At 47.1% G+C, this 21,379-nt stretch overlaps 1 protein-coding gene across 1 annotated transcript in view; it reads left to right on the top strand.

Annotated features, from left to right (window-relative positions):
* LOC149461827 (NACHT, LRR and PYD domains-containing protein 12-like) overlaps nucleotides 1–21,379 on the top strand; it is a 196,707-nt gene that overhangs the window by 132,574 nt on the left and 42,754 nt on the right. Inside the window, exon 7 of the mRNA XM_089677623.1 lies at nucleotides 7,095–7,265. Within this exon, the coding sequence (XP_089533749.1) occupies nucleotides 7,095–7,265 (171 nt within the window). The remainder of the gene's footprint in view (nucleotides 1–7,094; nucleotides 7,266–21,379) is intronic.

Raw genomic sequence — 21,379 nt, 5'->3', positions numbered from 1 at the left:
CATTTTTCTTTGGGGGGATTAGTTAGGGGTGCATTGGTTCCTCAGCTCTCCATAAGGGGGCTTGCGGGTGGGGGGGTTCTGAAGGGGCTATTATTTGGGGAGCAGTATAGGTGCTTCAGGGTGCTGTGTCCGGGGAGGGGTTGGGGGAGGATCTCAGGTGGGCTGTGGGGTAGGAGACCTCTGGTGTCGATGATAGCTCACTGCCATCTGATGGCCGCAGCTTCTGATAAGAGGTGCCAGAGCTGGTGATTGTGCGGCCCCCCAAGGATGTTTTTTAACCACTTGTGGACTGCTTACCACAGATTTAGTGCGGCAGAGCAGCCATGCTGTGCTAGATCATGTACATGATCCAGTATGAACAGGTAGGGGCAGGGCCGGTACTAGACTATTTTGTGCCCTAGGCATGACCTCCAAAAAAAAATAAAACTTCACATATAGTTCTACTTCACCCCCCAGCACACATCCTCATTCCCCTCAAATATTCCACGCTAGGACAACTCCTCTCCCCTAAATCCCCCCTCCTAGCATGAATCCCCCCAATCCCACCTCCTAGCACATCCTCCTCCAAATTACCCTTCCCACCACAAATCCTTCCTCCTCACCCAAATCCCCTATCCTAGCACACCTCCTCAATCCCCCCTCCTAGCACAAATCCCCCGAATCCCCCCTCCTAGCACAAATCCCCCCCAATCCTCCCTTCTAGCACAACCCCCTGCCCAATCCCATCTCCTAGCACAAATCCCCCCAATCCCCCCTGCGAGCACAAATCCCCCCCAATCCTCCCTTCTAGCACAACCCCCTGCCCAATCCCATCTCCTAGCACAAATCCCCCCAATCCCCCCTCCTAGCACAAATCCCCCCAATCCTCCCTTCTAGCACAACCCCCTGCCCAATCCCATCTCCTAGCACAAATTTCCCCAATCCTCCCTTCTAGCACAACCCCCTGCCCAATCCCATCTCCTAGCACAAATCCCCCCCAATCCTCCCTTCTAGCACAACCCCCTGCCCAATCCCATCTCCTAGCACAAATTTCCCCAATCCTCCCTTTTAGCACAACCCCCTGCCCAATCCCATCTCCTAGCACAAATCCCCCCCAATCCTCCCTTCTAGCACAACCCCCTGCCCAATCCCATCTCCTATCACAAATCCCCCCCAATCCTCCCTTCTAGCACAACCCCCTGCCCAATCCCATCTCCTAGGACAAATTTCCCCAATCCTCCCTTCTAGCACAACCCCCTGCCCAATCCCATCTCCTAGCACAAATCCCCCCCAATCCTCCCTTCTAAAACAACCCCCTGCCCAATCCTCCCTTCTAGCACAACCCCCTGCCCAATCCCATCTCCTAGCACAAATCCCCCCCCCAATCCTCCCTTCTAGCACAACCCCCTGCCCAATCCTCCCTTCTAGCACAACCCCCTGCCCAATCCCATCTCCTAGCACAAATTTCCCCAATCCTCCCTTCTAGCACAACCCCCTGCCCAATCCCATCTCCTAGCACAAATTTCCCCAATCCTCCCTTCTAGCACAACCCCCTGCCCAATCCTCCCTTCTAGCAAAACCCCCTGCCCAATCCCATCTCCTAGCACAAATCCCCCCCAATACTCCCTTCTAGCACAACCCCCTGCCCAATCCTCCCTTCTAGCACAACCCCCTGCCCAATCCCATCTCCTAGCACAAATTTCCCCAATCCTCCCTTTTAGCACAACCCCCTGCCCAATCCCATCTCCTAGCACAAATCCCCCCCAATCCTCCCTTCTAGCACAACCCCCTGCCCAATCCCATCTCCTAGCACAAATTTCCCCAATCCTCCCTTTTAGCACAACCCCCTGCCCAATCCCATCTCCTAGCACAAATCCCCCCCAATCCTCCCTTCTAGCACAACCCCCTGCCCAATCCCATCTCCTAGCACAAATTTCCCCAATCCTCCCTTCTAGCACAACCCCCTGCCCAATCCTCCCTTCTAGCACAACCCCCTGCCCAATCCTCCCTTCTAGCACAACCCCCTGTCCAATCCTCCCTTCTAGCACAACCCCCTGCCCAATCCTCCCTTCTAGCACAACCCCCTGCCCAATCCTCCCTTCTAGCACAACCCCCTGCCCAATCCTCCCTTCTAGCACAACCCCCTGCCCAATCCCATCTCCTAGCACAAATTTCCCCAATCCTCCCTTTTAGCACAACCCCCTGCCCAATCCCATCTCCTAGCACAAATCCCCCCCAATCCTCCCTTCTAGCACAACCCCCTGCCCAATCCCATCTCCTAGCACAAATCCCCCCCAATACTCCCTTCTAGCACAACCCCCTGCCCAATCCCATCTCCTAGCACAAATTTCCCCAATCCTCCCTTCTAGCACAACCCCCTGCCCAATCCTCCCTTCTAGCACAACCCCCTGCCCAATCCCATCTCCTAGCACAAATTTCCCCAATCCTCCCTTTTAGCACAACCCCCTGCCCAATCCCATCTCCTAGCACAAATCCCCCCCAATCCTCCCTCCTAGCACAACCCCCTGCCCAATTCCATCTCCTAGCACAAATCCCCCCCAATCCTCCCTTCTAGCACAACCCCCTGCCCAATCCCATCTCCTAGCACAAATTTCCCCAATCCTCCCTTCTAGCACAACCCCCTGCCCAATCCCATCTCCTAGCACAAATTTCCCCAATCCTCCCTTCTAGCACAACCCCCTGCCCAATCCTCCCTTCTAGCACAACCCCCTGCCCAATCCCATCTCCTAGCACAAATTTCCCCAATCCTCCCTTCTAGCACAACCCCCTGCCCAATCCTCCCTTCTAGCACAACCCCCTGCCCAATCCTCCCTTCTAGCACAACCCCCTGCCCAATCCTCCCTTCTAGCACAACCCCCTGCCCAATCCTATCTCCTAGCACAAATTTCCCCAATCCTCCCTTCTAGCACAACCCCCTGCCCAATCCTCCCTTCTAGCACAACCCCCTGCCCAATCCTCCCTTCTAGCACAACCCCCTGCCCAATCCCATCTCCTAGCACAAATTTCCCCAATCCTCCCTTTTAGCACAACCCCCTGCCCAATCCCATCTCCTAGCACAAATCCCCCCCAATCCTCCCTTCTAGCACAACCCCCTGCCCAATCCCATCTCCTAGCACAAATCCCCCCCAATCCTCCCTTCTAGCACAACCCCCTGCCCAATCCCATCTCCTAGCACAAATTTCCCCAATCCTCCCTTCTAGCACAACCCCCTGCCCAATCCCATCTCCTAGCACAAATTTCCCCAATCCTCCCTTTTAGCACAACCCCCTGCCCAATCCCATCTCCTAGCACAAATCCCCCCCAATCCTCCCTTCTAGCACAACCCCCTGCCCAATCCCATCTCCTAGCACAAATCCCCCCCAATCCTCCCTTCTAGCACAACCCCCTGCCCAATCCCATCTCCTAGCACAAATTTCCCCAATCCTCCCTTCTAGCACAACCCCCTGCCCAATCCCATCTCCTAGCACAAATTTCCCCAATCCTCCCTTCTAGCACAACCCCCTGCCCAATCCTCCCTTCTAGCACAACCCCCTGCCCAATCCTCCCTTCTAGCACAACCCCCTGCCCAATCCCATCTCCTAGCACAAATTTCCCCAATCCTCCCTTCTAGCACAACCCCCTGGCCAATCCTCCCTTCTAGCACAACCCCCTGCCCAATCCTCCCTTCTAGCACAACCCCCTGCCCAATCCTCCCTTCTAGCACAACCCCCTGCCCAATCCTATCTCCTAGCACAAATTTCCCCAATCCTCCCTTCTAGCACAACCCCCTGCCCAATCCTCCCTTCTAGCACAACCCCCTGCCCAATCCTCCCTTCTAGCACAACCCCCTGCCCAATCCCATCTCCTAGCACAAATTCCCCAATCCTCCCTTTTAGCACAACCCCCTGCCCAATCCCATCTCCTAGCACAAATCCCCCCCAATCCTCCCTTCTAGCACAACCCCCTGCCCAATCCCATCTCCTAGCACAAATCCCCCCCAATCCTCCCTTCTAGCACAACCCCCTGCCCAATCCCATCTCCTAGCACAAATTTCCCCAATCCTCCCTTCTAGCACAACCCCCTGCCCAATCCTCCCTTCTAGCACAACCCCCTGCCCAATCCCATCTCCTAGCACAAATTTCCCCAATCCTCCCTTTTAGCACAACCCCCTGCCCAATCCCATCTCCTAGCACAAATCCCCCCCAATCCTCCCTTCTAGCACAACCCCCTGCCCAATCCCATCTCCTAGCACAAATCCCCCCCAATCCTCCCTTCTAGCACAACCCCCTGCCCAATCCCATCTCCTAGCACAAATTTCCCCAATCCTCCCTTCTAGCACAACCCCCTGCCCAATCCCATCTCCTAGCACAAATTTCCCCAATCCTCCCTTCTAGCACAACCCCCTGCCCAATCCTCCCTTCTAGCACAACCCCCTGCCCAATCCTCCCTTCTAGCACAACCCCCTGCCCAATCCCATCTCCTAGCACAAATTTCCCCAATCCTCCCTTCTAGCACAACCCCCTGGCCAATCCTCCCTTCTAGCACAACCCCCTGCCCAATCCTCCCTTCTAGCACAACCCCCTGCCCAATCCTCCCTTCTAGCACAACCCCCTGCCCAATCCTATCTCCTAGCACAAATTTCCCCAATCCTCCCTTCTAGCACAACCCCCTGCCCAATCCTCCCTTCTAGCACAACCCCCTGCCCAATCCTCCCTTCTAGCACAACCCCCTGCCCAATCCCATCTCCTAGCACAAATTTCCCCAATCCTCCCTTTTAGCACAACCCCCTGCCCAATCCCATCTCCTAGCACAAATCCCCCCCAATCCTCCCTTCTAGCACAACCCCCTGCCCAATCCCATCTCCTAGCACAAATCCCCCCCAATCCTCCCTTCTAGCACAACCCCCTGCCCAATCCCATCTCCTAGCACAAATTTCCCCAATCCTCCCTTCTAGCACAACCCCCTGCCCAATCCTCCCTTCTAGCACAACCCCCTGCCCAATCCCATCTCCTAGCACAAATTTCCCCAATCCTCCCTTTTAGCACAACCCCCTGCCCAATCCCATCTCCTAGCACAAATCCCCCCCAATCCTCCCTTCTAGCACAACCCCCTGCCCAATCCCATCTCCTAGCACAAATCCCCCCCAATCTTCCCTTCTAGCACAACCCCCTGCCCAATCCCATCTCCTAGCACAAATTTCCCCAATCCTCCCTTCTAGCACAACCCCCTGCCCAATCCCATCTCCTAGCACAAATTTCCCCAATCCTCCCTTCTAGCACAACCCCCTGCCCAATCCTCCCTTCTAGCACAACCCCCTGCCCAATCCCATCTCCTAGCACAAATTTCCCCAATCCTCCCTTCTAGCACAACCCCCTGCCCAATCCTCCCTTCTAGCACAACCCCCTGCCCAATCCCATCTCCTAGCACAAATTTCCCCAATCCTCCCTTCTAGCACAACCCCCTGCCCAATCCTCCCTTCTAGCACAACCCCCTGCCCAATCCCATCTCCTAGCACAAATTTCCCCAATCCTCCCTTTTAGCACAACCCCCTGCCCAATCCCATCTCCTAGCACAAATCCCCCCCAATCCTCCCTTCTAGCACAACCCCCTGCCCAATCCCATCTCCTAGCACAAATCCCCCCCAATCCTCCCTTCTAGCACAACCCCCTGCCCAATCCCATCTCCTAGCACAAATTTCCCCAATCCTCCCTTCTAGCACAACCCCCTGCCCAATCCCATCTCCTAGCACAAATTTCCCCAATCCTCCCTTCTAGCACAACCCCCTGCCCAATCCTCCCTTCTAGCACAACCCCCTGCCCAATCCTCCCTTCTAGCACAACCCCCTGCCCAATCCCATCTCCTAGCACAAATTTCCCCAATCCTCCCTTCTAGCACAACCCCCTGGCCAATCCTCCCTTCTAGCACAACCCCCTGCCCAATCCTCCCTTCTAGCACAACCCCCTGCCCAATCCTCCCTTCTAGCACAACCCCCTGCCCAATCCTATCTCCTAGCACAAATTTCCCCAATCCTCCCTTCTAGCACAACCCCCTGCCCAATCCTCCCTTCTAGCACAACCCCCTGCCCAATCCTCCCTTCTAGCACAACCCCCTGCCCAATCCCATCTCCTAGCACAAATTTCCCCAATCCTCCCTTTTAGCACAACCCCCTGCCCAATCCCATCTCCTAGCACAAATCCCCCCCAATCCTCCCTTCTAGCACAACCCCCTGCCCAATCCCATCTCCTAGCACAAATCCCCCCCAATCCTCCCTTCTAGCACAACCCCCTGCCCAATCCCATCTCCTAGCACAAATTTCCCCAATCCTCCCTTCTAGCACAACCCCCTGCCCAATCCTCCCTTCTAGCACAACCCCCTGCCCAATCCCATCTCCTAGCACAAATTTCCCCAATCCTCCCTTTTAGCACAACCCCCTGCCCAATCCCATCTCCTAGCACAAATCCCCCCCAATCCTCCCTTCTAGCACAACCCCCTGCCCAATCCCATCTCCTAGCACAAATCCCCCCCAATCTTCCCTTCTAGCACAACCCCCTGCCCAATCCCATCTCCTAGCACAAATTTCCCCAATCCTCCCTTCTAGCACAACCCCCTGCCCAATCCCATCTCCTAGCACAAATTTCCCCAATCCTCCCTTCTAGCACAACCCCCTGCCCAATCCTCCCTTCTAGCACAACCCCCTGCCCAATCCCATCTCCTAGCACAAATTTCCCCAATCCTCCCTTCTAGCACAACCCCCTGCCCAATCCTCCCTTCTAGCACAACCCCCTGCCCAATCCCATCTCCTAGCACAAATTTCCCCAATCCCCTGTTCTTGTAGCTGCTGACTTTTATTTTTTGACAGTATGAGTGGAACTCCGCTTTAAAGAGGAGAGAACTGATTTTCAAAATTAATGTTATCATTTTGCAGATTTTATGATGTGTTAAGTGAACCTGCCTGCAAACAAAACCCAAGTATGTTGCCCATTCCTATTAGTCAGGGATTGAGCACACAGCTGTGTGTGTGTCAGTATAAAAGATCATTTGTGTTTTCTGTCACCTAACTCCACTGGGACAATGTACTTTGAGTATATCATGGTGTGTCTATTTTGTCTCTGCAGCCTCCAGGATTGTTTTGTATTATCCCCATGCTGTGATGAAGTCCGCTCTGCTCTTATCACAAACCAATCTCTCATAAAACTGGATTTATCCAAGAACTCTCTATGGGACTCTGGAATGAAACTTCTGTGTGAGGGGCTCCGACATCCTGGCTGTACTCTGCAGGAGCTGAGGTGAGAAACTTACTATAAATGATATAATCTGCAGGACTCCAGAATAAACCTTCTGTGTGAGGGGCTCCAACATCCTGGCTGTACTCTGCAGCAGATTAGGTGAGAATTACACTATAAATGATATAATCTGCAGGACTCCAGAATAAAACTTCTGTGTGAGGGGCTCCGACATCCTGGCTGTACTCTGTAGGAGATGAGGTGAGAATTATACTATAAATGATATAATCTGCAGGACTCCGGAATAAACCTTCTGTGTGAGGGACTCCAACATCCTGGCTGTATTCTGCAGGAGATGAGGTGAGAATTATACTATAAATGATATAATCTGCAGGACTCCGGAATAAACCTTCTGTGTGAGGGGCTCCAACATCCTGGCTGTACTCTGCAGGAGATGAGGTGAGAATTATACTATAAATGATATAATCTGCAGGACTCCGGGATAAACCTTCTGTGTGAGGGGCTCCAACATCCTGGCTGTACTCTGCAGGACATGAGGTGAGAATTATACTTTAAATTATATAATCTGCAGATCTCTGGAATAAACCTTCTGTGTGAGGGGCCTCAAAAATCCAGAGTGTACCGTGCAGGAGATAACTGGAGAATAATATATAACTAGAAAATCTACAATTTATGGGGAAATTGTGTGAAGTGTTCTTTCCTCCACCAGTAGTCTACAACTGGAGTGGGCGAAGTGGCTTAGGTCACTCTGCTGGCTGCTCACACACCTGGGTTCCTATGGCAACTCACTCTACAGCAAGGGCAGAGGAGCGGTTAAAAACAAACTGCTCCAACTTGCTCACTTCACTGGCGGTTGCCATCTTCAAACAGCTGTAGTTTTAAAACTATTAATCCTACAGTGAAGAGCGTTACATTGTGAGAATCACAAGACCCAGACCTACATTGCATAGTATGTCTCTGAAATATTAAAAATGAAGGCACAGTTGCAGTTTAGATATTGCCCTTCAAATTTGAGGTGGCTAGAGTGGAGTTTCAATGAATGTCAATGGGTGGCATGAGTTGCAAACAAATGGTCAGATTGTGAAAACTATCAGGACTATGGCTTAGCCGTGAACATTTTTAGTGGCAGCAGGGATAGCTGAACATTGTGATATAAGATTTGTGTAGGTGGGCTTGAAAATGAGGGAGTGATGGCAGTTTACAAATCATGTTCTGATTTTTCCTTTCACACTCTAGCTTTTGTCAACTCCCACTCTAGTTTTGAACATTCCACCATTCATTCCTATGGGACCAATTTCACCACAAAAATGCCGATATTTTGTGAACCATTCGGTGAAACGTTCCACAAAGTAATAGCACACCAATCGGGAACAATCTGCAAGTTTCGGTATATTACTGTCTATGTAGTGTAACAACTGTGGGAGGAGTTAGGGGGGTAAATTTGGCTATAATAATAAGAATATATATGTGAGATAACAGGAAGTGGTCGCCATGCAAGAACATTTAATAAACACAGCACAAAAATTAAATCAAATAAATAAAGTCCATATTATTAAGGGTTCATGCACACTGGGGGGGTATTTTAATAACGCTGGTTATTTTGAGGTTTTTTGAGTTTTTGCATTACCATTTAGCAGCGTTTTTTGCTAAAAAAAAGTCCAAAAATTCTAGTTTGACGCATTGTACTGCATTTTGCAGCGATAGGCTCCATGTACACACGTCTACCGTGACCACTGACTACAGGAAACCGCAGGTTATTTGTTGTTTCAGTGATTGGAGAATAATGTCTAGTATACAGAATGAGAGTATCAGACAAATGATCATCCGTTTTCTTTTTTTGCGTGCTAGTCTCCATATCGAAAACAAAGAGGTTACTCAACTTATAAAGATTCTTGTACAACTGAATAGAATTTCAAAAGTGATGTTGTGCATCGTACAAGAAAAATTTGCATTATCGTCCCTTCGGGTATTCGCATGAATTATTGTGATCTGCTCTCAAAAGCTGTGTAAGAATGATCCAATTATCAAATGATTGGTTCTAGTATGAAAATTTGTATACAGTTTTCTTATCACGTGTACAGGCCTTAATACTAGAAGTAATACAGTACTCTATAGGGTTCTTGAATAAACTCTGTGAGGGATTCCGAGATGCAGGCTGTATCCAACAGGGGCTGATTTGTGAATGATATTTGAAGTATCATAATAAATTGCAGGATTCTGGAATTATTGGATTGTTGCATTTACCTGTTAAATCCTTTTCCTGTACATCACAGGACACAGAGCAGGTTATTATTCATGACTACCTGGGATGTCCCAAAGCAATGTACATGAGGGGAGGGAGACACAGTAGCCACTAACAGGTTCAAAGACACTACTCAGCAGCCCACAGCACACTGCTGCCAAAGGCAGTATTCTCAGTGATCCTTACATCCACCTGATACAACCTTGTGAAGGTATGTACTGAAGACAAGGTTACAGCCTTGCAGCCTGAGTCGCTGATGCCTGATGATACATAACCCAAGCTGCACCAACATTTTGTGTAGAGTGAGCCATCACTTAAAATGGGGAGTCTTTCCATTCCAGCCAGAGGCTTGGGAAATAAGCTGACAAATTCAACATGAAATAGCCAGCTTAGTAGATGTCTGAGCCTTCCTTGGACCTCCAGGAAGGACAAACAATGAATCTGACTGCCTGATCACAGAAGACAATTTCAAATACTGTACAACTTGACAACCAACACCACATCCAAAGTGCGAAGGGCCTGAGGATTGGGAAAAAAAGAAGGCAAAAACAATGTCCTGTATAAATGGCACTTACCCCAACCTATAACTGGCCTTTGCCGCAAGGAGCACATGGAAGAGCAAAGCATGTATCAAAACAGCAAACAAAGATCCCAGCTCACTTGCCAGCCTGCAAATAAACCAAATTAACCCTGTCTAACAGTTCACACTAAAAACAAGGGGTTTATTTTGCACACATTTGCAAATATATGTATAAGCTGCAGAGGCCACATCACGACACCCCAGTATACTGCAGTATTAACATTTTGGGAGTCTCCAAAGTTGGAGCACATACAGTTGTGTTCAAAATAATAGCAGTCAGACATCACTAACCGGATCAATCACTGTTTTTGGTGGAAATGATATTTCTACATGGCAAATAATTTCCTAGCAGGTGTAGTAGAGTAATAGAAATCCAACAGACCCAACAGTCATGACATGCATGCTGCTGATTCTGTGTCATTGAATCACTCATTGAAAGGGGCGTGTTCAAAATAATAGCAGTGTGGAGTTCTATTAGTGAGGTCATTCATTCTTTGAAAAACAGGTGGCAATTATTGCCCTTATTTAAGGAAGGAAGGCAGCATGCTGGTTACAGTGCATTTCTCTCTGAAATTCTGAGGAAAATGGGTCATTCCAGACATTGTTCAGAAGAACAGCGTACCTTGATTAAAAAGTCAATTGGAGAGGGGAAAACATATAAAGAAGTGCAGAAAATGATCGGCTGCTCAGCTAAAATGATCGCAAATGCTTTAAAATGGCAACCAAAACCTGAAAGACGCGGAAGAAAGCGAAAAACTACCATTGGAATGGATAGAAGAATAGCCAAAATGGTGCGGACTCAGCCAACAATCAGCTCCAGGAAGATGAAAGAAGGTGTGATGTTCCCTGTGAGGACTGTTACAATTAGAAGACGCCTATGTGAAGCCAAGCTATCTGCAAGAAGTCCCCGCAAAGTCCCACTGTTGGGAAAAAGACGTGTGCTGAAGAGGTTACAATCTGCCAAAGAGCACATTGACCGGCCCAAAGAGAAATGGGGCAACATTTTGTGGACTGATGGAAGTAAGATTGTTCTTTTTGGGTCTAGTGGGCGGAGACAGTTTGTCAGACGACCCCCAAACACTGAATTCAAGCCACAGTACACTGTGAAGACAGTGAAGCATGGTGGTGCAAGCATCATGATATGGAGATGTTTCTCATACTACGGTGTTGGGCCTATTTATCGCATACCAGGGATCATGGATCAGTTTGATTACATCAGAATACTTGAAGAGGTCATGCTGCCCTATGCTGAAGAGGAAATGCCCTTGAAATGGGGGTTCCAACAAGACAACGACCCCAAACACACCAGTAAACGTGCAACATCTTGGTTCCAGACCAACAAGATGGACGTTATGGAGTGGCCAGCCCAATCCCCGGATCTTCATCCAATAGAAAACTTGTGGGGTGACATCAAAAATGCCATTTCTGAGGCAAAACCAAGAAATAGAGAAGAACTGTGGAATGTGGTCCAATCATCCTGGTCTGGAATACCTGATCACAGGGGCCAGAAGTTGGGTGACTCCATGCAACACAGATGTACAGCAGTTCTCAGAAACAGTGCGACTACAACCAAATATTCATGAAGTCATTCAAAGGAAAGCAAAATCTTCAAACATTTCTCAGTTTATATAGTGAATGTTTGAGTTTGTAAAGAAGAATACAAACACTGCCATTTTTTTGAACCGTCTAATATTCACTTTTCTTCCATTTTTTTAGAGGAACAACACAAATTTGATGTATTTTTCTTCATGTTGTGATTTGGAATAGAATGTGTCGTGTTCCCAATGCATTTGTGTGGATGGAAATAAAAGCTATTAGAAGGATTTTCAGCTTTATTCACTTTTTTCAACACACTGCTATTATTTTGAACACAACTGTATATAATAATAGATTAGGGATGGGCTGTATGTTCAACTTGATCAATGGCTGTTTGTGTGTTTACTGAACACACAAACATATGGGGCATTTAGTGGGATGTTCGCGCCCCACAATGCAATGTGCTCTGGTGGCGCATTGTGATTGGCCAAAGCAATGTGACGTGTGCAGTGTTAAAGGAGCAGACATGTGCACTGATATAGGAGAAGCCTTGTGCACTGTTATAGGAGGGAATAAAATGACTAAAATAGTTTATAGTGCACCAAGCACAAACATATGGCACCCAAGCACCAAAATCCCATCCCACACAGAACAATAAAGTGATATAAATCCCATACAAAATCCCCACCATGTCCAAAAGGTCAAGAAGGAGAGGCACATTACTGCTGATATGTGGTCCAGCAGGCATGGTCAGGGACATTACAAATCTGTCACGGCACACTGGGTAACTCTGCTAGCAGCTGGGAAGGATGCAGGACAGGGTTCAGTTCTGGAGCTTGTTCCACCACCACACCTCCAAAAACCTGGTGGTGATTCTGCCACATCTGTCTGCTCCACCCCCTCCCCTTCCCCTTCCTCTATTGCCTCTTCTGCTGAATTGTCCTCTGAACCAGCAGTGCTTCATAAGCATCCAAGGGGCTATGCAAGCAGTCAGGATAAAAGATGCCACGTGGTGCTTCAGCTGGTCTGTCTAAGGGACAGGAGCCACCCCGGCCAGAGATTCTGTCAGCTCTGCAGGGGCAGACTCAGAGGTGGTTGATGCCACGGCAGCTTGAGCCATGAATGGTTGTATATGACAATGGCACCAAACTTCTCTCCGCCCTCCGACAGGAACACTTGACACATGTTCCATGCTTGGCACATGTCCTGAATTTGGTGGTGCAGCATTTCTTAAACAGGTACTCAGGCTTTCAAGATCTTCTGAGGCAGGCCAGAAAAGTCTGGCCATTTCTGGGGTTCATACACGGCCAGTGTTCGGCTGCCTGAAAATAAATGGGAATTCAACCTGCCCACCAACTGACTAATTTGTGACATGTCCACTCGGTGGAACTCCACTTTGGTAACACAGCAGCGGCTGCATACACAGCAGAGGACCATCAATGAGTACCTGTGTGAAAATGGCACAAGGACAGGCTCAGGGGAGTTTGGCTTCTTCTCACCTCACCAGTGGCTGCTGACAATGGATGCATGCTCTGTCCTGTCACCATCTGAGGAGGCCACAAGGATGGTGAGCTGTGACACTGCATGCATCAGTGACACTATCCCTGTAGTCATCCTGCTGGAGCACAAGCTGCATGGAATCATGGACAGGGCACTGGAGGCAGAACAGAGGGAGGAAGAGGAGGATTTCCTGTCCTCTCAAGGCCCCCTTTATGCAGAAACCATTCCTGCGGGGCCGCAGAACACACAGAAGGAGTAGGAATAGAAGGAGGAGGATTGCAGCAGCATGGAAGTAGAGGATCACATACAGAAGTCATCCTAAGTGACCCAGAGGACTCAGAATCTCCTGCCTCCTCAAACCTACACTACATGGGCTCCCTGATTCTGCAAAGCCCACGTCAGAACCTGAGGATTCGTGTTATCAAGAAGAGGGATCAATACTGGTTGGCAACCCTTCTTGATCCACGTTACAAGGGTAAAGGTGCAGAGCTCATCCAGTCTTCCCAGAGGGAGCAGAGGATGAAACATCTTTGAGGACACCTTGAAAAAAAATTTGTGTAACGCCTTTCCAGACACTGGGAGGTCACCATTTCCTGGACAACGTGTTTCTGAGGCTTCATTCTGTCAAATGAAGAGTGGTGGAGAAGGCGGCCAGCTGACCGATTAAACAGTTCTTTAGTCCTCAGCGCCCAGGACTGTTAGGTTTAAGCACCCATCGGCAGGGTCTGCATCATATGGTGCAGGATTATCTAGGGGCAAGAACAGACTTGGAGACCTTTCCAACTGAGCATCCACTGGGTTACTGAGTCTTGAGGATGGATCACTGGCCAGAACTTGCTCAATATGCCATCGAGGTACTGGCCTGTCCTGCATCCAGTGTGCTTTCCGATTGGACATTCAGTACTGCTGGAGGATTTGTGATGGATAAAAGAGTGCGTCTGTCCACAGACTCCGCTGACCAGCTGACATTTATCAAAATGAATCAGTCCTGGATCAAAAGCAACTATCTTGTCCCTGATGATGATGTAACTGATAACATTTGTAAGCTCGAAAGAGCAGGGCCCTCGATCCCCTCATGTTTTGCATTGTATTGGTATTGTTCTGTCACATGTTCTGTCCCCCTTTGTAATGTACAGCGCTGAGCCAACTATCGGCGCTTTATAAATACTGTATAATAATAATAATAATAATAATTTGTTAGGGATCTGGGATCACTTGAGGACTGTCTATGTTTCCTATCCTATTCCTCAATATTGATTTTGCTAGCTTCCAAAAAATTTTTTGGTTTAGGGCACCACCAACACCCAAGGCCCAATTTTTCAACACCAGTTTCATAGGTGCATGTCATTTCTCTTAGACTGTGAGTTCCAAGGATCAGGGCCCTCCTAACCCTCTTGTATTGATCTGTATTGTTGCTGTATTGTCTCCCGTTATATTGTAAAGCGCTGAGCAAACTGTTGGCGCCATAAATCCTGTATAATAATAATAATAATTTCATTTTTTTCACCATTTTTCTCTAATTGTTAACAATTTTTAACTGCAGGGCCCATTCCTGCACCCAGCAATAGTAACTGTGAGGGGATACAGTGTTCAGGCACCACCAATACCCAAGGCCCATTTTTCTACACCTGTATGATAGGTACATATAATTAGAATTTTCAGAGCCGGGTCCAATCCTGGACTTGTCAAGAATAACTCTGAAAGTTTGCGGTGTGGAGGCACCAACTGTTCACCTGCCAGACAACCCACAATGCATTGAGGTCTCACTGTGCACAGTATCCACCTCACAATATATAAGACAGAGGGGAAAACACTCTCCTTCCAAAAAAAAAAAAAAAAACATTACATAAAGAATAATAATTTACAAAAATAATATACACAAAAAATACATAAAAAAACAAATCTGGTATAGATTTTGGGGGGGAAACCCCACTCTGTTCTTTTTTTTATAAACATGTTATTTAAAAAAAGAAATGTCAGTCCTGACATTGCAGGTATTTTAAGGGGACCCCCAAGACATGATATTTAAAGGATTTTTTTTTACTTTCAGCAATGAAAAAATGACCGTTCCTTTAAAAATGGTGTTTTTAAAAAATTATTTTCACTGATTAATCTCCCTCAGGGCAGTACCCAAGTCCCCATACCACTTTTATGGCCAATACCATGCATATAAGCCTTTAAAATGGGCACTTTTGAATTTGCAAATTCAAGTCCCATAGACTTGTATTAGGTTGGATGTTCCCAGCGAACTTTTGGCCCGTTCGAATGCTCTACTGCCAACTGAACCCAGAGGTGTTTGCCCATCTCTAATAATAGATAGATTAAGGGCAGGTATGCTGGAAGGAGCCCATAAAGGTATAGGAACAAACTGGACACCCAGCAATAGCACAATGGCAGCAGCCAACAGTACAACAAAACAATATCATGGTTAACATGAAAGTCTGAAATAGTGTTGGGCTACATGTTCGAGTCGAACCTAAGCTTGACCCGAACATATCCCATTTGTGTGTTTTCTGAACACATGAGCGTTTGGCAGGCTGTTCTCCAGCCACACCCCACAATGCACTGCACCCTGACAGTGCATTGTGATTGGTCAAAGCAATGCACCTGAACCCTGCCCCCTTGTAATGTCATAACAGTATTTAAGAACTGTCATCGGGGGTGCAGCTGTCAGATGGTGGGATCCAGCAACGTGAGCAGATCGCTTTTTTTTTTCTTTTTTCAAGTAGCGGTGGGCATCGTGACATTGACATTGAATTTATTTCAGGGGACATTTTTTTAAAAAAAATATTTTTAATAAAGGACTTGTCAAAGACTGTCTCCTGTCTTTTTTACCCTACACTTTTTTGTGAATAGATACTCGTTCACATGGGGAGCCAGGGTCTAGGGGCCACCTTGTTAAAGGGGACTTCCAGATTCCAATAAGCCCCCACCCACAGACCCCCACAGCAACAGGCTACGGTTGTGGAGAAGAGGCCCTTGTAAACAAATATCAAGGCTGAAATATGCTCCTTAAATGGTACTCAAGGCTAATTTCAAATCAATTCTGGATTGGAGAAAAGCCAAAATCTGACCTATCACATATTTACTAGGATGAAATTTCCCCTAGCTTCCCACCGGGTCACATAAGATTGCTAGGTCCTAGAATAGTACATATTAAACAAATACCACAGAATGAGTACCCCCTGAGCTAGCATTTTGTGAACACCTAGGGGGAGCCGTGGCCATCCCTAATGGCAGAGCCACAAACTAAAAGTTCTGGTCCTGTATTGCACACATGAAAATAGACATCCTTAATGGCCACAAATGCTAGGAAGTCTCATGGATACCACTGAGTGTATTGACCCTATTGAAAAGTCTGGACCTGGATAGACTTGTTGAGGCTGATGAGGTCCAAAACTGGCCAAACATCACTGTTTAGCATTAGGACCATGACCAGGTTCAAGTAAAAACTGAGGAACCTTTTGGCTTCTGGGTCTGGCCCAATCACCCCTTGTGAAAGAAGATGCTCGAGAGCCTGAAATAGCATTTATCTTTTTTGTGGATTCATTGAAACATTTGACCTCTTAAAATCACAGAGGAGGAAATTCTTGAAACTCTAGTCTGTAAAAAAGAGTGACTGCAGAGTCAAACAAACATCCAACCTCCTCTCGCTACATCTACAAGTGCCAGCAAATGCCCCCTCAGCTGAATCGGTGAGGACACCCCTTCATTGGGAAGAGGCCATGGAATCTGACTTAGCTGGCTTAGATGCCCAGGATTTTTTATGAAACTGGCCCTGAGCCTTCCCTCTAGGGAACATAGCCTGAGAGCACCAAAAAGACTGTCTAGAACAGCCCAATGCAGATATAGAAGGAGCAGTTGCCATATGAGCCAGACACTTATTCTTTTTCTTGAGAGGTAGAAGAGAACTCTTACCTCCTGAAATCCTATGGATATATTTATCCAGATGCTTCCTATGCAAACTGAAAACCTGTCAACAACTATTTGCAAAGCAATTCTTTGAAGCAGGTTTTCATCAACTGAATGCAGTTGAATGTACAAAAGACCAAAATAAATTTGCTGAATGAAGTCCTTTTTAGGCATCCACTGCAAAACGGGGCCAGAGGAAACTCTGTTAACATCTCCAGGGTGTTACCCTTAACATCTGCAGAGTTCTTAATCCATCCCCTAAGACTCTGACAGACACCAATAGCTGCTACAGCCAGGTCTTTGAAGACCTGAATGTCATCAACTGGGCAAGTCAAATTTATAAATAGATGGGAAACTGCTGAGATCTACCGAGAGCATGTTCCATTTCTTTGAGAACTTTTCCTCTAAGTGCCTCTTTGGAGCCGCAAACACCCTACCTAGGTGATCCCACTCTGCATGCAGCATCTATTATAAGAAAGGATGTAGGGAAAATACTGGGAACAATATGGTGGACATAATGATCCCAGAGTTGAAAACTTAATGGGTGCAGAATTGGCAACCTGAAATAAGCCCAAAACATCTCTGTCAAGGAATGCACTAACATCCTTTGAACCTGAGAGACAGTCAAACTGTGGATTTCCTAAGGCTCAGATTCCTCAGACGTGGAATCCAATGTGTGTCTGTCTTCAAGTTCTGCCCCTTTGCCTTTCACTCTATGTCCACCCACTCATCATCCACTACAGGGAACTGGACAGGCGTAGGGAATCATCCATTCTTTTTACAACCTTGCCCTATGAAGGCAAACATGCCAGCAAGTTTATTCCATAAACTAGCCAAGGCAGATGCCATATCAATCTTCAGAACATAAGCTGAAGAAGTTGCCTTTGAATTAGCCGCCATACCAGACAGACATGTGGGCTCCAAAGCATCTGACACGCCTGGCCTTTTGGGAGAAACCATATTGATGGGACTATGTCCAGAGTCTTCAGTACCTGACATGGCACACAAGCACCCTCCTAACTGTGCTCCCATCTCCTGGCTTCTGGAAGACATTAGGCTTGCTGAAACTATAATGGGGCCCCGTACCAACAAGGCAGTCCCAAATCAGCTGAGAGGATGCATGCGTAATTTGTAACCAATGCATAGGTTACCCCTAGGAGACTCTTTAGCTTCCAATGCCCTTCTCTTGTGGTGTAATCACATGACCATCAAATGAAATGTGCCTAACCTGTGCCACTGCTGGCTCCCTGGCGCTGCTGCTGCTTCAGAGCAACATACTGGATTTTTACCTTTACCAAGATGGTAAAATGGACATTCCTCTATCTCTTAGTGTTCACTATCTTGATGTGTAATTTTTTTGGTCCTGAGCTCCCAGGAGAAGTATATGAAATTGGAGAACAAGAAAGGGGGGTACTCACACAGGGAGACACAGAAAAAAACATTATAGAAGCAGTCCATACAGTCACTTCTACAATTTAGCCCACAGTCTGCTCTAAAAATGTAAACAAACTCATGGCTGTTATAACAACCAGGAATTTAATTACATGCCACATGTGTAGGGGTACTATCAGTGGCAGTAAAAGGGTCAATACCAGCCATCCAACCTTTATGTAACCCTCTAGACCAAGATAGCCCAGAGTTCACCAGAGTCTTTATTGCTGATTCTCACATAACAAACCATATCTTTCACATTTCCACACATTGTTTATTAACTCTCTACAAGATTCAAGAAGCTGATAGAAACAAGACTATCCACTTCCAAGCCTTTGGCTTGAGTGAAATCATGTTAAAAATTCTCCAACACTGCCATGAGGGACTTGCACCAATAAAAAAATACAATCAAGAGGTGGGGATGTGGCCTGGGCATGCTGCATGTGAGTTTGGACTTGGCACCCAACTTCCCAGTGGCAACAAGTTGCTCAAACCACTGCTCTTATCTCACCCTGTAGAGCCTTCATACAGCGGACATGCATTTGAGATGTCTTGGTGGTGGTCCAATTGGGCAAAGCTACACAAACTGATGGAATTGTTTGCTAGCACAAGAAAGGGAAAGGCCAATGAGGGTGACAGCTCCCTTTAGGGATGGCAGTTCCCCTACCTCCTTCTGCTTTCATTAACACCTAGATGGCATGGATACGCATTTATTTTCATCTCCAATCAGGCATGGTAACCAAGATACCTGAGACAGCTTCCCTCTTCACATCCTCTGATTCTAAAGGGCCAAAAGCAGTTTATACTGTGACACTGTACATAGCACAGGCATACACAGAAGATGACTCAGAAGACACATTGCTTAAAGGAAAGGTTCACTGTTGGAACATTTTACATGTTCCCATTGCCACAGCCACTGCTCCTCCCTCTGACAGGTAATACGGGAGAAGTTTCCTTGTACTATCTGTCAGATTTTGAAAACAGCGTGGCCATGTGGGGCTCCGCCAACACGGCCTCGTCACTCATTCACAGAGTTCTGTGAATTAGTGCCTACAAGTCCCGGCAGCCTTAGCAGCAGTCAGCTTGTAGTTTCCAATGAACTATCACGGGGCTGTGGAGTGCCGTGATAGTTAATTGAAGCTTCCTGTCAATATATCTGTTTGGCTGTACATCTCCATATGGCAATCAGATATTCTGACAAGTCTGCAGAAGATCTGCATGGCATCAGCGATCTACTGATCATTGGTGCAATGCTTTCCAGGCTCCTGCAAAAAAATGTGCATTTATTATTTTTGCCAAAAAGGTGAACTTATCCTTTAATTATCTGGCTATGGACACAACTGCTTCTGAAATTGTATTGAAAAGCTTACTGATCTCTCTCAATTCCTTGCTACAGCAAAATAATACATTTTCCATCTTCTGTAATGGAACCTTTATCTGAGCATGTTAGAACTTGCCCAAACATTCAATGGGGACAGGTTGGGGATAAAGTACACACCATACGGCTTTATGTGGATGATGTCCATTGTATGCTCCAAAGGCTCTTTGTGTACATGCAATGTTCACCGCACTAGATTCAGGCTGTCATTTTTCTGACAGTTTACTAGCTTCACTGTGTAGCATGCCTTGTTACGATGTACAACATACTTCCCCCATAGCTCCATTCCTATTCTAGGATTTGTCAGGAATGCAGAACAGTGCTCTCCTGCTAAGCTGTGAACCCACTCTGCTCAGACAGCTAGAATCCTTAACATATACCTATGGATCCGTACCTTGATGGGGCCAGCCTGTAACATTTGCTTTGGGCCATGAATCCTACATTCAGTGTTCTTGGTTCTTTGGTTCAATAGGTGAATTAGCTGCAGGATGCTATACAGGTCCAAGAGCATGGTCCATTAATATAGCACCTTAGACCTTAAAGACCACTTTGGGGTTGCGGTTTTAAAGGCACAGGTTATGGGTAATCTGTATTTGAGTGTTTGCCCTGACTATTATTGCCTCACTTACTCTGCCTTATAGGTAATGTGTTTATAATGTTTACCTACTAAAACATTGACAGTCTTTTCTTCCACTTCACTACCTGAATGTCTTCTCTGGTCAGTGATGTAGTGTCCAAAAGACTTTTCCATGCATTCTTCCAGCCTCCATTTTCTGCTGTTAATATAAGCTGATAATTTGCTGTCCGAGGATAGTTTCACATTGGATCCTAAATGAGAGAGTAACCTGTGAGGATGTGATTGTAAGGGATGTGATTAGCCTAAACGCAGGTGCTGAATATGAAATGATTAGTGTATTTAAAAAGGCTAAATTATGTTTGTAAGATAATATGTTAAAAACCATCATAGTCATAATGTCACATGAGTAAGCACATACAACCTTAGGCTTCATGCACACAGGACATTTTTGCAGCCACTTTTAGGGGTGTCAGGAGGTTTTTTTTTACTGCTTCCAAACAGCCCTCTATGCAGGGGTGGACGATTCGGGCTCTCTGGCACTGCCCTAGGGCCCAGGGTTAATAGGGGGCCCCATGAGATGTCCCTGGTACCTTTCATAGGCTTTTTGGGGTGTGGTTTGAGTGTGGGCAAGAACATAAGGGCCCTATGATCCTCTATTGCCTGGGGGCCCCATGAGTTGTCAGTCCACCCCTGCCTATCCTATGTGTCCATGCACATAGAAGCTTTTAGTAGCAGTAATGTTTACCAGCAGAAAAAAAAACCCCAGGGTCAGTGCGTCCAGGAGCAGCAATGCTTTGGCAGTAAAAACGCTTGATGCTGATAAATGCGCCTAAACGTGTGTTAATGCTAGGCTTATTCATTCTGGCCAATTAAATGAATTAACGCCAAAGCGCTTGATGCTTGTAAACATGCCCAAATGCTTGTAAAAGCTTAGATACTTTTCTGCAAAAATGCTGCTGCCAGGAGGAAGGCTTCTAGGAGAGTTTTATTTTAACATCCT

The sequence above is a fragment of the Staurois parvus genome, unplaced genomic scaffold (assembly GCF_062004578.1).
Source record: "Staurois parvus isolate SC_StPar_1 unplaced genomic scaffold, SC_StPar_1.0 ptg000191l, whole genome shotgun sequence".
NCBI classification, from domain to species: Eukaryota; Metazoa; Chordata; class Amphibia; order Anura; family Ranidae; genus Staurois; species Staurois parvus.
This window is presented reverse-complemented; position numbering and strand designations above follow the sequence as displayed.